This window comes from Cricetulus griseus, chromosome 5 (genome assembly GCF_003668045.3).
Source record: "Cricetulus griseus strain 17A/GY chromosome 5, alternate assembly CriGri-PICRH-1.0, whole genome shotgun sequence".
Classification (NCBI taxonomy): Eukaryota; Metazoa; Chordata; class Mammalia; order Rodentia; family Cricetidae; genus Cricetulus; species Cricetulus griseus.
Window position 1 is genome coordinate 132233626 of NC_048598.1, and position 14794 is coordinate 132248419.

Genomic DNA, 14794 nt, shown 5'->3' on the forward strand with positions numbered 1-14794 from the left:
GGATGGGCCTAGGCCCTATCCCAAAGGATACAACAGACTCTGATAACAGAGCGGGAGGCAGAAAGGATATGTGCTAGGTAGGGTTTTAGTTGGGGGGGGTAGGGGTGGACGGGAGGGAGAGGGAACTGGGATTGTTATGTAAAGCAATCTTGTTTCTAATTAAAAAAAATAATATCATTATTCAGAAGCAAATTAATATAAGAAAAATGTATATTTCTGCATGTCAACAATGTGGTAAGAATTTTAACATCTCAAAATATAAACACTACTTGTTACTATTACAATTCAAATTCTGGAAGGGAAAAGGCACTTTTCCCTGATGACCAACCCTGATGACCTGAGTCTGATCCCCAAAACCCACACATGATGGAAGGAGAAAACAGACACTCTACTAGCTGTCCTCTGACTTCCACATGTGTGGTGGGATATACACACATGTACATGCATGTGCACACACACACAATAAGTAAATGTATAAAAATTATTCTAATTTACAATTTTCATATAAATCAAATATTACCAAAGACAGAAATCCTTCACTGTGAGTCTCACAATTATTATATACTAAGAATTCCCATATTCTGAATATTTATGAAGACTTCAAACCAACTTTCTTTAGAAATCTATAAACAATTTGAACTCATTGCAACTTTGTCAAAAGCCTAAATTATTGTTAGATATTATGGATTTTGTAGCTCTGGCTGGAACTCAGTATGTAGACCAGGCTGGCCTTAAACTCACAGAGTCTGTCTCTTGTCTCCCAAGTGCTAGGCTTAAAAATGTGGGCCACCACACCCACCATAACATATTATATGATAAGAGCTGAATATGGAGTAACAGTTAACAATATAAAAGAACCCTGAGACCTACCTGGATCCAGGTAGGCAATGGAGGGAGAGAGGCTTCTTTGGGACTTGGCGGAGGGGAAACCCCGTCAACACTGCTGTATGAAATGCTATCAATATCCAAACTAGGCAACATCTACAACAGAGCAGAACAGCAGGCTTTCTGTTTACCATGAGGACTTAAGTAACTGTCAAAATAGACACCAAAACATGTCCTTTAAATTGTTACTGTGACTGATACTCTGAATTATGAAAACATATTATACAAATATTTAAAAAGAAAAATACAAAATTCTGTCTCAAGATAACTTCACATCTACCACCTATATTCTTTCTGTTTACTGCCCATTTAAGCAAGGTAAGTCTTCTCAGACCTGATTTTTTCATTGTTATTAGGTCATAAATACCTTATTCTGTTTCTTTGTAGACTTTATATTTTAAATAACTGCATAACATTTCAAGGATCATACATTCCTTAATTATTTAATCACATCCTTATTGCCCGTTTTTCCCACTGTTACACACAGATTACAACAACAAAATAAACTCCAATATCTTCATACATGCAGTATTGTCTTCCCAAACTCTGAATTGCTGCATCATGTTAGATAGATTTTGATTAACTTTTTGAGCCACAGTGCATGGATACTCAATATTCTTTATAGTTACTGGCAAAACACTATCCAATCTGTTTATATCATCAAAAACATAATTCCAAGTTTTATCCAATCCTCAATTAAAATTGGCAGTTTTGCAACAGCAATAATTAAATGGGAGTATTATTGTCATTATTTTAATTTTCATTATCTTAGCTACAAGCAAAACTTGCATTTAATTTCCCCTTTATTAAACTGTACTTAACCCTCTTGTAGACTCTCATTCATGGATTGGGTTACACCTGGATTTAGATCGTTTTCTTATAACTTTGTATTTAAAAACAAATTCTTCATCAGAATCTTCCTTTCATATGTTCTCACTGTAACTATTGTCCTTTTTAGTTAAATTTCTTTAACATATATAACCTTTAGATTTTAAGTTCAACTCTCTCTTCCCAATTATATCTAAAGTATTTACTTTATTTCAATCCAATATCCAGAATTTGCTTCAGTTTTAATAAAAATTCAATGAAATTATCTTCAAATTTTTATGATTTTTTTATTTTATAATTTAGACTGGCCAGTTTGGAGCTCACTTACTATATAGTAAGAATTTGGAGTCTAAAACCAGTTTTTTCTTATGTCATTAAGCTAAATACAACAAACATTATTTCACTTATATGAATCCTACTCTCATTAACATAACAAGTCTCTACCGCGTTCTGTATTCTTTTTAAGTAACAAAGCTAATTCTGAAATCCCATTATACTGGTCTAGTAACTGATGATGCTTGGCCTTGAACTTGCTCTGTAGTTGAGGATGACCTTGAATTCCTGATCTCTTGGCCTCTCCCTCTCAAATATTGGCTCAAATAAGTCACCATGCCTGGCTCATAACAAAACTCTTTATTTTCCTAAAACCTTTATTCTTTCAGATATCAAAATTATCCTAAAGTTCAAGGAAACAAAAGCTTATGATATTTATAAAAATTAGCATTTTGATAAAATTTCACATTAAATTGGGAAGAGTTAATTTGAATAGTTTTCATTCATGGCTTATGACTGGATAAAATTTGAAGTATATTAGTCACACCCTTCATTAACTCTATTGTTTCTTTTATTGTATGTTTTGGTTTATTTTAGTTTTTTATTTACTTGTTTATTATTGAGGCAGTGACTGCCTGTGTAGAACCATCTGACTAGCTAGCTAGAAACTTGCTGGGTAGATCAGGCTGGCCTTGAACCTGTGGCAATTCTCCTATGGCTGCCTCCTAGGCTTGGACTACAGGTATGTACCACCATGCCAGGCACAGTAATTCTTTTTAAAAGGTAATTATAGTACTCTGTTCAACCATCCCTTTAGAATATTGTCCAGTCACTTTGATATGGACCACTGACTCAGAAGAGGAGCTGTGGAACAAGGATAGAGGCATCACAGGTTTGCAGTAATAAAGGAACCTTAATGAAAGCAAAGTCTTCATAAAGTTACATAATCGATGTTAGGTACTAATAGCTTAAGTCTGTTACTTTGGCAGTACAGTTGGGGTGTACAAGCACACCCCAACATACCTGCACAGAGAGCTGAGGGGGGTCCTTCTTCTCTGATTTCATTTCTACAACTGCTATATTAGGTTTCTTGACTCCAGCTTCTCCTTTTCGAGATGATGGAGGAATGAAAGTAGTCACAGCTACAGAGTGTGGCTTGTTTACCATTACTCCAGCAGCTGGTGCGGAATCACTATTACTTTGGGTTTGTCCTGTGAAAAGCAGGGTAAAGAATGAGAACTATTCCTAAGATAAAAGGAAAACTCAAATTTAATGCCTGGACCTTTGTGACAGCTCTTGCACACAAAAGGAAAGCAGTGTCTCCCAAGCACCTCTCTCTTCAACATCACTGTCACCATGTCATCACACATATGCTCACATGTAAGCCTGTTAACTGTTGCCAGCAATTAGTTATTTGTATGTAATTCCCACTTCATATACTATCATAATCTTAAAATAATGGTTACTATCTCCATATTTCAGAAAGTCCTACTTGTTTTTTACATTTCAAAATAAAAAGTATTTAAAAAAGGAAGTTACAGAAGATACTAGACAATAGAAAGGCATTCCATTAATATTGTGAAATGACTATACTACTAAAATTCATTTTCAGATTTAATGCAATATCTACCCAAATTCTAATGTCATATTTCACAAGTTTAGAAAAGGCAATAGAAGAACTCATTTGTAACTACAAAAGACCATGAATCAAAAAGGGATTCTATAAAGTAAGCACTCTGTGGAGATATTACGATACCCAATCTCAAATTATACTACAGAGCCATGGTGACAGAGACAGCCTGGTCCTGGCATAAAAATAGACAGGTAGAGTGATGGAATAGAAGAGAGGATCCTGAAATAAAGTGGCTATCCTCACTTAAATTTGACAAAGGAGGCAAAAATGTACACAGGAAAAAGATCTGTTTGAACAGGTACAGGTCACCAAGTTGGCAAATTCACTCATAAAAGTATCTCTCTGGGCTAGAGAGAAGTTCAGAGCACTTGCTGCTCTTATATGAGCCAGTGTTCAAGTCCTAACACCCACATCAGGTGGCTCATAACTACCTACTTATATAACTCCAGTTCCAGGGGGAATGAATGCCTTCTGGCCTTCACCGGTCTATGTACACATGGTGCACATAAACTCATACAGGCACACACACAAACACACAAAAATATGTCCTTTTTAAAAATGTATTTGGGGTTGAAGAGATGGCTCAGTGGTTAAGAGCACTTGCTGCTTACAGAGATCTGGGGGTTCTATTCCCAGCACCCACAGACATGTAGTTTTCATGCCTTTTGTTCTTGAGTGAAGGTATATGATGTCACACTAGCATATCTGTCCAAGTTTTAATAGACGGACTCATAAAGACCTCATATAAGGAAATAACCAACTATTCACCTAGAATATATGACCACCTAGCTTTCACTCATGACAACCTGGCTCAAAAGTACATAAAAGTGCTTTAAAGTATCTCTCTTAACACAATATTAAAACACACTTGACTAAGCTGGGCATTGGTGGCACACGCCTTTTTTATTCCAGCACTCAGGAGGCAGAGTCAGGCGGATCTCTGTGAGTTCAAGGCCAGCCTGGTCTCCAGAGTGAGTGCCAGGATAGGCTCCACAGCTACACAGAGAAACCCTGTCTCAAAAAAACAAACAAAAAACAAAAAACAAAACAAAACAAAAAAACCACACACACACTTGACTACTTGAATTATTATGCATGTCAATGACATGTCAATCATGTTATCTGCAGCAATACACCAAGAGAAAATATCCTGTGAGAACATTCATTGTTTAAGAGACCACTGTCATCCTGAGGCTCTACCCGGACATGAGAAAGCATGTAACTACCCATTAGTCCCACTCGATAACTTCTGCTACTGATCATAAGCAATGAGCCCTTTCCCCATTCTCCACTGCAGCATGTTTGTCATTTCTTACCTAGAAGAATTGCCATTGGAATGAGATGACCTTCCAGGGCACCTGAAACATTGGGCACTTGTCTGTTTGGGCTGAACAAATACTGCTGGTCACCACGAGGTACTGTGGTGATGGGATATTGTATTTTAGAATCAATTTTCATAGGTTTTGTTGCATCAAAGTCGGTTTGTGTTCTTGCTGACTTGACTTTAGTGCCTGTAATGACCATCGGTAGCAGATATTTAAAAATATGACAAGTATCTACTAAACAGCCACCTAGAAACACAATTCTTTTTCAGCAAGATTTCATTCAACTTAATTAGTTTATAGGGTCTCAAGTAGAAATGACACATAGACCAAAGGTTGGCAAGCTTACTAAATGGCCAGACAGGAATGACTTTGGTCTCACTGGGTGTGTAATCTCAATGGCAACAATTCACCTATGGTGATGTACATGACAGCAGCCATGGTTTATAAGTGAGCATGGATGTGCTCAAATAAAAGCTTACTTCAAACAAAAACCGGGCAGCCCCGTTGCAGACCACAGTTTGCCTGTCCCTGTATACTTGTAGAGAGAGCTACTGTAACACAATACAGTAATTTTTAAAAAGCTAACTAAAGATTCTAAAGAATTTTCCTTCACAATACAAGAAAGCTAATGATCATTTTTTTAGAATAGGATTTCCCCCATTCTCTCATTACACCTTTACTCATTACACAATTCTGAATAACTAGCCTTTATCCCTTGAAATTACATATAGTAATCTAATTCTATACTTATTTAAACCTTACAGAAGTTAATGGTATTGTATATTTTTCTGTCTCCATTATGTAGATCTATGTAGACATTATATTCTAAATTATCGAAATCTTATAAGTTTGTCAGGAATAGTGTTCCAGTACCAGGAGGCTGAAGCAGGAAGACTAAGTTTGAGGACAGTCAGGACTACAATATCAAGAGCCCTATCTTTGAAAACAACAACAACAACAAAAAAAAAAAAAACAACTGAACTGGTGGTGGTGCACTCCTTTAATCCTGGCAATTGAGAGACAGAGGCAGATGGATCTCTAAGAGTTCCAGGACAGCCAGGGATACACACACACACACACACACACACACACACACACACACACACACACCCCTACCTGTCTCTCAATAAAAATAAATAAATAAATAAATAAATGAGTGGGGTGTGTGGAGAGACGGCTCAGGGGTTGAGAGTGATTGCTGCTCTTCCAGAGGACCTAAGTTCTGTCCCCAGCATACATATTGGGTGGCTCACAACCCAACCACCTGTAGTTCCAGTTCCAGTGGATCTGGCGCCCTCTTCTGGCTTCTGGACACACCAACACATACATAAATAAAAGCAAAAGTAAATCTTAAAAAAAAAAAAAAAAAAAAAAAAAAAAAAAAATGGCCAGATCTGGGAGAACACACCTTTAATCCCACCACTTGGAAGTTAGAGGCAGGCAGATCTCTGAGAGTTCAAAGCTGAGTGGTCTACACAGTGAGTTTTAGGACAGCCAGGACTACATAGAGACCTGGTCTCAAAGAAAAACAAATAAACGAGAACAAAACTTAGTTTTTATAGAGAAGAATTTCTTTTCTCCCACAGAGAGGAACTCAGCAGGTAACAAGGCCAAGGATGAACACCATGTCCACAGGCTCTCACTCACTTTTACCTTAAAAGGCTTATTGAAAACAGCTATTTGTTGCAAAGGCTTTCAAAATTCCAAATATAATTTTAAGAATAAATCTCCAATATTTAGGAGAAATATTAGTGTAAATAGTGTAAGTTGTAGGCTTTTAAAAACACTATCAGTAGAATTTGTAGATAATTGATCAGCCAGCATTTGCAAAGGAAGGAGAACTGAGCAACTGCCACAGCTGCAAGCTCCAACTCTAGAAAGGAAAGGAAATGGGCTAGCATCCACTAATTACACTGTTAGTGGAGCTTACTAACCTCTAAGATATAAGGTGAGACACTTAAAAATATAACCAAAATTGAAATACCCTGGAATTAATCGGTACAGGAGACCGCTTCCTGAACATAACACCAGTAGCACAGACACTGAGATCAACAATTAATAAATGGGACCTCCTGAAATTGAGAAGCTTCTGTAAGGCAAAAGACACAATCAGCAAGACAAAACGACAGACCACAGACTGGGAAAAGATATTCACCAACCCCACATCTGACAGAGGGCTGATCTCCAAAATATACAAAGAACTCAAGAAGCTAGTCTCCAAAACACCAAACAATCCAATTAAAAAATGGGGTACAGAACTAAATAGACAATTCTCAATAGAGGAATCTAAAATGGCTGAAAGACACATAAAGTGTTCAACATCCTTAGCCATCAGGGAAATGCAAATCAAAACAACTCTGAGATACCATCTTACTCCTGTCAGAATGGCTAAAATCAAAAACACCAATGACAGTTTATGCTGGAGAGGATGTGGAGAAAGAGGAACACTCCTCCACTGCTGGTGGGAGTGCCAACTTGTACAGCCACTTTGGAAATCAGTATGGCAACTCCTCAAGAAAATGGGAATCAGTCTACCACAAGATCCAGCAATTTCACTCCTAGGCAAATACCCAAAAGAGGCACGTTCATATACCAAGGGCATCTGTTCAACCATGTTCATAGCAGCATTATGTGTAATAGCCAGAAACTGGAAGCAGTCTAGATGCCCCTCAACCGAAGAATGGATGGAGAAAATGTAGTACATTTACACAATGGAGTACTACTCAGCAAAAAAAACAATGGAATCTTGAAATTTGCAGGAAATTGGATGGAACTCAAAGAAACCATTCTGAGCGAGGTAACCCAATCACAAAAAGACAAACATGATATGTACTCACTCATTTGTGGATTTAAGACATAGAGTAAGGGATTACTATCCTACAACCCACACTGCCAGAGATACTAGTATACAAGGAAGACCCTAAAAGAGACAAACTTTGTCCCCTGGAGAAGGGAAAAGGGTCACCATCCCCTGAACAAATTGAGAACATGCGAAGAGGAGGGAAGAAGCTACGAGAGTGAGAAGGGAAGAAAAGGAAGGATGCAGAGGTCATGAGGAAGCAGAAATTTTGAGTCAGGTGTAGATTAGAAGAAAGGACATATGACAGGTAGGATTTTAGTTGGGGGGATGGTAGAGGAGGAAGGAAGGGAGAAGGGAACTGGGATTGTCATGTAATTCAATCTTGTTTGTAATTCAAATATATAAAAAATAAAAAAATTAAAAAATAATATATACATATGTGTGTGTGTGTATATATATATATATAAATATATATATATATCCAAAATGAACAGTTGATATTTAACTAAGTCATATCAAGTAGACCAATGAAATGGCTGACATGAGTCAAAGCACATAATGATAAATGAAAATGTTCTTAGTTAAAAGCCAGCAAGAAACCAATCATCTTTTTGGCTAAGGCTTTTTGTTAACAAAACCACAGAAGTGCCCACAAACAGCTTCACTAGCACTCAACAGATGCTGACACTGGAGCTCTGCTGTCTCCTCCTCCCCCGACTGGACACTATACCTTAAGCCGTGTGCACACCTAACAAATAAAAAGCACTGTCATGTATTAAGCGTGTTCTGTAAATAATGCAGTAAACACAACAAATGAGCTTCCTCACCTTTTACTAGCTCTATTACTTTTGGTCTCTGTGGTTTGGCCTTAGGAGATGGAGAAGTGAATCTGAGATATGGTCCTTTTTTAAGAGTGCTGCGATGGCCCTGATAAACTGGCTTCCCATATATATAATCCTCATCTTGTAAAACTGTGGTTGACCTCGAGAGTCCCTAGGAATGCAAAAAACGATGTTAACACTGCATAAAAGTTTTACATTACTATGCATATTTTCCGTTCCTAATGCTTAAACACATTTTACATAGTTATGTTTAAATACAATGAACAGTCTTTAAATGACTTTATACACTCCCAGCTCCACTTGCAAACCACAATCAAAATGCCACAGAAATGGACTGGAGAGATGGCTTAACAGTTAAGAGCACAGGCTACTCTTCCAGAGGTCCTGAGTTCAATTCCAGGTACCTCACAACCACCTCCGAGTGTAGTCCTAGAGGATCCAAAGTCCTCTTCTGGCGTGCAGACATACATGCGGACAAAACACCCATACACAGAAATGCAGCATTTATTAAGCACTAGAGCCAAGCATTAAGTTAAGATGCTTCTCTGATCAATAATCCATGCTTAGTATAAAAACATTAATGCCTGGTTAGAGCAGTAAAAAAAATCTCTCCTAGCACCTAGTACAATGTCATGCACTCATTAGGCATTACAAGTAATGTTTAAGTTTAAAATAGAGCACACACAAGAAGATAGAACATGCTTTTCAGTAACATGGATCTGACAAGTAACAGGCAGATGAATAATCTCTAGCTATGCCTACTGTATACTGTGATTCTAAGTATGAGCTCCACAGCTGTGCATGGCACTGTGTGCCTGTCTTTCCAGCTTGGGCAACATATAAAGCCCTGTCTCTTAAAAAACAAACAAACAAACAAACAAACAAACAAACAAAAAACCCCAATGGTACTAGAGGGATGCTTCCATGGTTAAGAATATTGACTGCTCTTCCAGAGGATCTGGGTTCAATTTCTAGCACCCACATGGCAGTGCTCAGCTGTCTATAACTCCAGTTCCAGAAGCTCTGATACCCTCACAACAGGCATACATGCAGGCAAAACACCACTCAATGCTCTTAAAAAATACATTAACTGGGGCTGGAGAGATGGCTCAGCAGTTAAGAGCACTGACTGCTCTTCCAGAGGTCCTGAGTTCAATTCCCAGCAACCACATGGTGGCTCACAACCATCCATTATAAGATCTGGTGCCCTCTTCTGGTGTGCAGATATACATGGAAGCAGAATGTTATAAACAAATAAAATCTTTAAAAAAAATAAAATAAAATAAATTAATTTAAAAACAGACAGAAAAAAAAAACCTAAGAGGCCTTAGAAGGAGACAAGTACATATTTTATGTGGGTTTCCAAGTTACAAGCCCAAAGTCTTATGTAGTCAACAGTACAAATCTGGTCTAGGTTTGTACAGATCTTCATGGTTTAAAACTTTTCATATCTATCATTATTTCTATCTTTAAGGAAATGACAAGACACAGTGCAGCATCTAAAAACAAAGTCAGATTAGGAACTCACTTCTTTTCTCTCTCTCTGTGAACCTAAAGCATACATGTTCCTTCCAGGCACACTTCTAAACTGCTCCTGTATTTGCTTTTGACAACGTCTTCTTGAAATTACAGATTTGTTCACTGTTTTGTCTTGTATGTTGGCTTTAAAGTCTCCACTCATAGTCAGAGTCTGCTTGCTTCGTTGATTCTTTGAACCAAATCTCTTTTGCTCATAATCTTTTTTGGTAAGTTCGTCCTAAAGCAAAGAGAATTAAAATTACATAAGCCAAAGCAAATAGTAGTGCAGTCACACAAGAAAATATTGGAATTTATTTATTATTTAAATATTGTTTAGTACTTCTAAATGTTTTTAAAATAAAGAATAGTAACTTACACATGAAAAAAAAAACTTCCTGGAAAAATGAACAAAAACCTAAAAAGACACTAAGCACAGCAGTTCATGCCTGCAACTCCTGCCTCAGAAGACAGGAAGAGCTCCAGCTGGAGGCCAGCCTGGGCTACACAGAGAGATCCTGTCTCATAAAACAAAAGCAAACAAAACAATCCTAAAACTAAAAAGACTACGGGGCATGGGGAGGAGGTAGCAGAAAGAGGACATCACAATGTTTTTATACCTTCAGATGCTTGAATCACATGACGTTAATAAGTTGTTAGAACAACAAATTTAGGCACATAATTTGTAATAAAACTAAGATGACTACATCTAAATTTAAATAATTTGAAGATTTAAATAAACATATCTACATAGAATTAACAGCAATAGGGATATATTTTCCTTGTTGGAATACAGCCAGAGTTCACTTCACCTTTTTAATCTGGCAAATTATACAATTAAACAAATATATATACATGTATTTATACTTGTTTCTAAGTAACATGGTTTTGTTTGTTCACTGCTGTGGTGCAGAGTTGATATGTCTTCCCCTTGCTACCACCATGAGTAAACATGCAAGCACACTACAGGAAAACAATTGCCTTGCATTCCAAGATAAAAGTAATGGTTACTGTGTCTAGTTCTACACTTCAAATACACAAAACTTAAGAGACTTTTTGATGTCTGAAGACATGCTGTGTCCTTCATGGGTGTGAGAGATTCCTGACTTTTCTGTGCTTTAGTAACTTTGGTGTGTTTACCTTAGTGAATCAATGCTAGTCAATGTGCTGTCTTGAAACATCTTTGCAAGTAAAATTTCATTTTCTGTTTTTGTCAAGTTTTCTTTCAAATTTCTCCTATTTCATTTATTGTCTAAAAGTCTGGCATACAGGAGCCAAATAAAATTTATAAGAATAAAGAGTTCACTTAATAAAACTACACTTACTAATAACTAAATGTAAAGAATGTTAGTGAAATTAAGAGTTGTAAACCAGGCCAGGTATGGTGACAATACCTTTAATCCCAGTACTCAGGAGGCAGAAACAGGTGGATTTTATGGGTATGAGGCCAACTTAGTCTACATAGTGAGTACTAGGACAGCCAGAGCTACATAGTGAGATCAAGTCTCAACAATAACAACAAAACAAAAAACAACAAATCAAAAACCACTACAAACAAACAACAAAATAAGCCAGACCTGGTAGTACACGCCTATTATGCCTCCGCCCCCCACCCCCCACCCCCACCCCCGCCCCCGCCCCCGGGAAATGAAGCTAAGACAATGGATCCCAAGCTCAAGGCCGTCCTAGGCTATGAGTTCAAGCCTGGGAAACTAAGTCACTAACTCAGAAAGTCCAAAGTGGAAGCTAGAGAGGCAGTTCAGTGGCTAACAGACCCTGATGGGTTTCTGAAGGACCTGAGCTCAGTTCCCAGCAACCAAACTGGGCGGCTCATAATCACCTGTTACTCCAGCTCCAGGGCGCCCAATGCCCTCTTCTAGCCTCTGTGGGCCCTGCACACATTTGGCATATAACCATATAGACACGAACACATACAAACATAAGTAAGAATAAATCTTTTAAAAAGTAAAAAATGAGTGAGGGATTTAACAGCACATGTCTAGCATGAGACAGGCCCTTGGTTCAGGCCTCAGTACTGCAAAAAGGAAAAAAAAGCCTCATGAGTGGACTTATACATTTATGCTCTTGATTTCATTTTTCCCATGACATACCTGGATTTCTGCTGAAATAATCTGAATCCAGTCATCTACTTGCTTTCTGATCCTAATTTTCTCTGATATCTCTCTACAAAGGGAAAAAGAAATGTTCTTACAACAGCCTTGATATACGAGGATAGGAAGCAGGATGGGGTGAGTCCAATCTAGTTTTAAAGCTACTGTGTACCCAATACCCTTCCTGAGAAAACAGAAAGTGATGGAATTAGCCTTCATTAAGTGTTAGGAGGAAAATGTTTGTGAAGAACTGAAGGAGAGAACTATCAGGAAGAGGAAAAATGAAATGGAAAATTATAATCAGTAAAACCATGTCTATCCACATCAGAGGCAATGGGGGCCTTTTCCAAACATGAAAATACAATAGCACAGTGAGTACTTAGAAAAGAAATTCAGAAAGTAGACCTGTGAGGCTAGAAAGACAGCTCAGCAGGTGAGAGCACTTGGGTTCAGTTCCCAACACTCACTGACAACCATCCCTAAGTCCAGATCCAGGGGATCATCCTTAAGTCCAGCTCCAGGGGACCATCCCTAAGTCCAGCTCCAGGGGATCCCTCTTCTGAACTCTATGGGCACTGGGCACACATGGCATTTACACATACGTGCAGGCAAAACACTCCTGCACATAAATGAATCTTTAAGGAAGAAAGTTAGTAAGCAGATATGGCAACTTCATAAATGCCCACATCCTGCCTCACCTATTGGTGGATAAAGCATTGATGAAGGAATACACAGCAGCTCCATCCTTTGCACGAATAATAGCTTCCAGGTTTTCTTCTAGCACTTTTTTATTGTTTTGTACGCCTCTCAAAATCTTCTCAGCGTCTCTCAAGACAGATCTTGTATTGGTTGTCTGAAGCTTAACAGGCTTCTCTGGAAGATCTGAAAACTTCAAGATAATTGGAGACTGTTTTACCTTAAAAGAAAAAGAAGGCAGAAAAGTTACTATGTTAAACTTAACATTGATTTTACTCTGAAGAAGAAAGGCTGGAAAAATGGCACAGCAGTTTCTGAATATACACTGCTCTTCCAGAGGACTGGAGTTTATTTCCTAGCATTCACATTAGGTGGTTCCATACCACATATGACTCCAGTTCTAGGAGGATATCTAACATACTCTTTTGGCTTCCTTGGGCACTCACATACATTTTGGGCATATGTGCCCTCCCCACTCCCCCCACACACTCGTAAGTATTTAATGCAAAGAAGTGCTAGCTAGTAGTACATTGTTGCAACCATACACTAGAACCAAAATGGTCTACCCAGAGTTCAGTTTGTCCAAATGAAAAGTTACTGAATACTAGCACTCTGGTTTGTTTTCCACTTAAAGAAATTACAAATATTACATGCAATAGAGACAGGAACTCCAGAGCAGTGCTAGGTCATCTGATCATCCATGAAAGCTCTACTGGTGAAGAAAGCAAAACAAAACAAAGAGCAAGCTGCTACAGATATGTGGTCTGGATAGACAAGGGCTGTCCACAACCCTGTCATTCTTCCTTACACTCCTTTATTAGCCAGAAAGGCAAGGGCAGGTGAGGTGGCACACTGCCAAAATCCTTCACTTCGGCGGCAAAGAAAGGATGATGACTAAATTTGAAGACAATATGGTTTAAAAGCAACTCAAGGGCTATAAACTAAAATGGCCTCAAAAGCACAAAAGAAAAAAGAGAGGTTAGAAGGTGGGAAATGGTCGATGGCACAGGTCTGGCCAGAGTGCTCAGAAGAAACCTTTCAGTAGAGACTTCTGAAAACTTTTTGTAAAGGGACCAAATCTGACAATCATGTTTTTAGTGCTTTATTTTCATCCTTCCTCCTGATTTCTACTTAAATGACTTTATTTCTTCTGTTTGTTTGCATTTCTAGAAATGTATTACTATTACATTTCACTAGGTGTATAGACACACACACTGCATTATCTGTTTGTCTTTGAGACACAGTCTGATGTAGCACAGGCTGGCCTCAAACATACTATACAGGCCAGGACGACATTGAACTTCTGATTTTCCTGCATCCACCTCCACAGTGCTGGGATTGCAAGTGTATGCCAACATGCCCAGTTTCACACAGTGCTGGGACTAAATCCAAAACTTCATGCTTCTGCCTGACTGAGCTACAGCCCTATTTCACACTTTACCTGGAGCATGTCATTTGTTTGTTTCTTCTTCTGGCCAAGATCATGAACATCATCATTATACTTTTGCATTGCTACTTTAGCTGTTCCTAGCTCTTCAGAAGAAGGAAATCTCTGTGAATGTAGAGTTTCAATGCTACAAAAGATAAGAAAAAACCTCCTAAGTTGTCATAAACTCAGAAAGCATTTTATACATATGGGCGTTCTGCCTGCATGTACACCTGTGCACCATGGTGTCTGGTGTCTCAGGAGGTCAGGACTTAGAGCTACAACAGCTACAACTGCCACTGGATGCTCAGAACTGAACTCAGGTCCCCTATAAGAGCAGCCAGTGCTCCTAACCACTGAGCCAGTTCTCCAGTGCAAAAAAACATTTGATGACATGAATCTCAGACACATTCTGAGGCATGAAATGCAAGATAGCATTGTACTAAAATAATGCCATAGA

The 14794-nt window shown here is 38.2% G+C and overlaps 1 protein-coding gene across 4 annotated transcripts in view; it reads right to left on the minus strand.

The window, feature by feature from the left end:
• The window catches only part of Kiaa0586 (KIAA0586 ortholog), a 91285-nt gene that overhangs the window by 52803 nt on the left and 23688 nt on the right, over positions 1–14794 (minus strand). For 3 of the 4 annotated variants that reach the window (XM_035445471.1, XM_027418207.2, XM_027418209.2), the window contains 8 exons: positions 14350–14482; positions 12911–13128; positions 12213–12285; positions 10115–10342; positions 8572–8737; positions 4936–5130; positions 3010–3197; positions 871–981 (listed from right to left, as the gene is read on the minus strand). In XM_035445471.1, coding sequence (XP_035301362.1) covers positions 871–981; positions 3010–3197; positions 4936–5130; positions 8572–8737; positions 10115–10342; positions 12213–12285; positions 12911–13128; positions 14350–14482 — 1312 coding nt within the window. The remainder of the gene's footprint in view (positions 1–870; positions 982–3009; positions 3198–4935; positions 5131–8571; positions 8738–10114; positions 10343–12212; positions 12286–12910; positions 13129–14349; positions 14483–14794) is intronic. The other variant, XM_027418208.2, reaches the window with a different exon arrangement.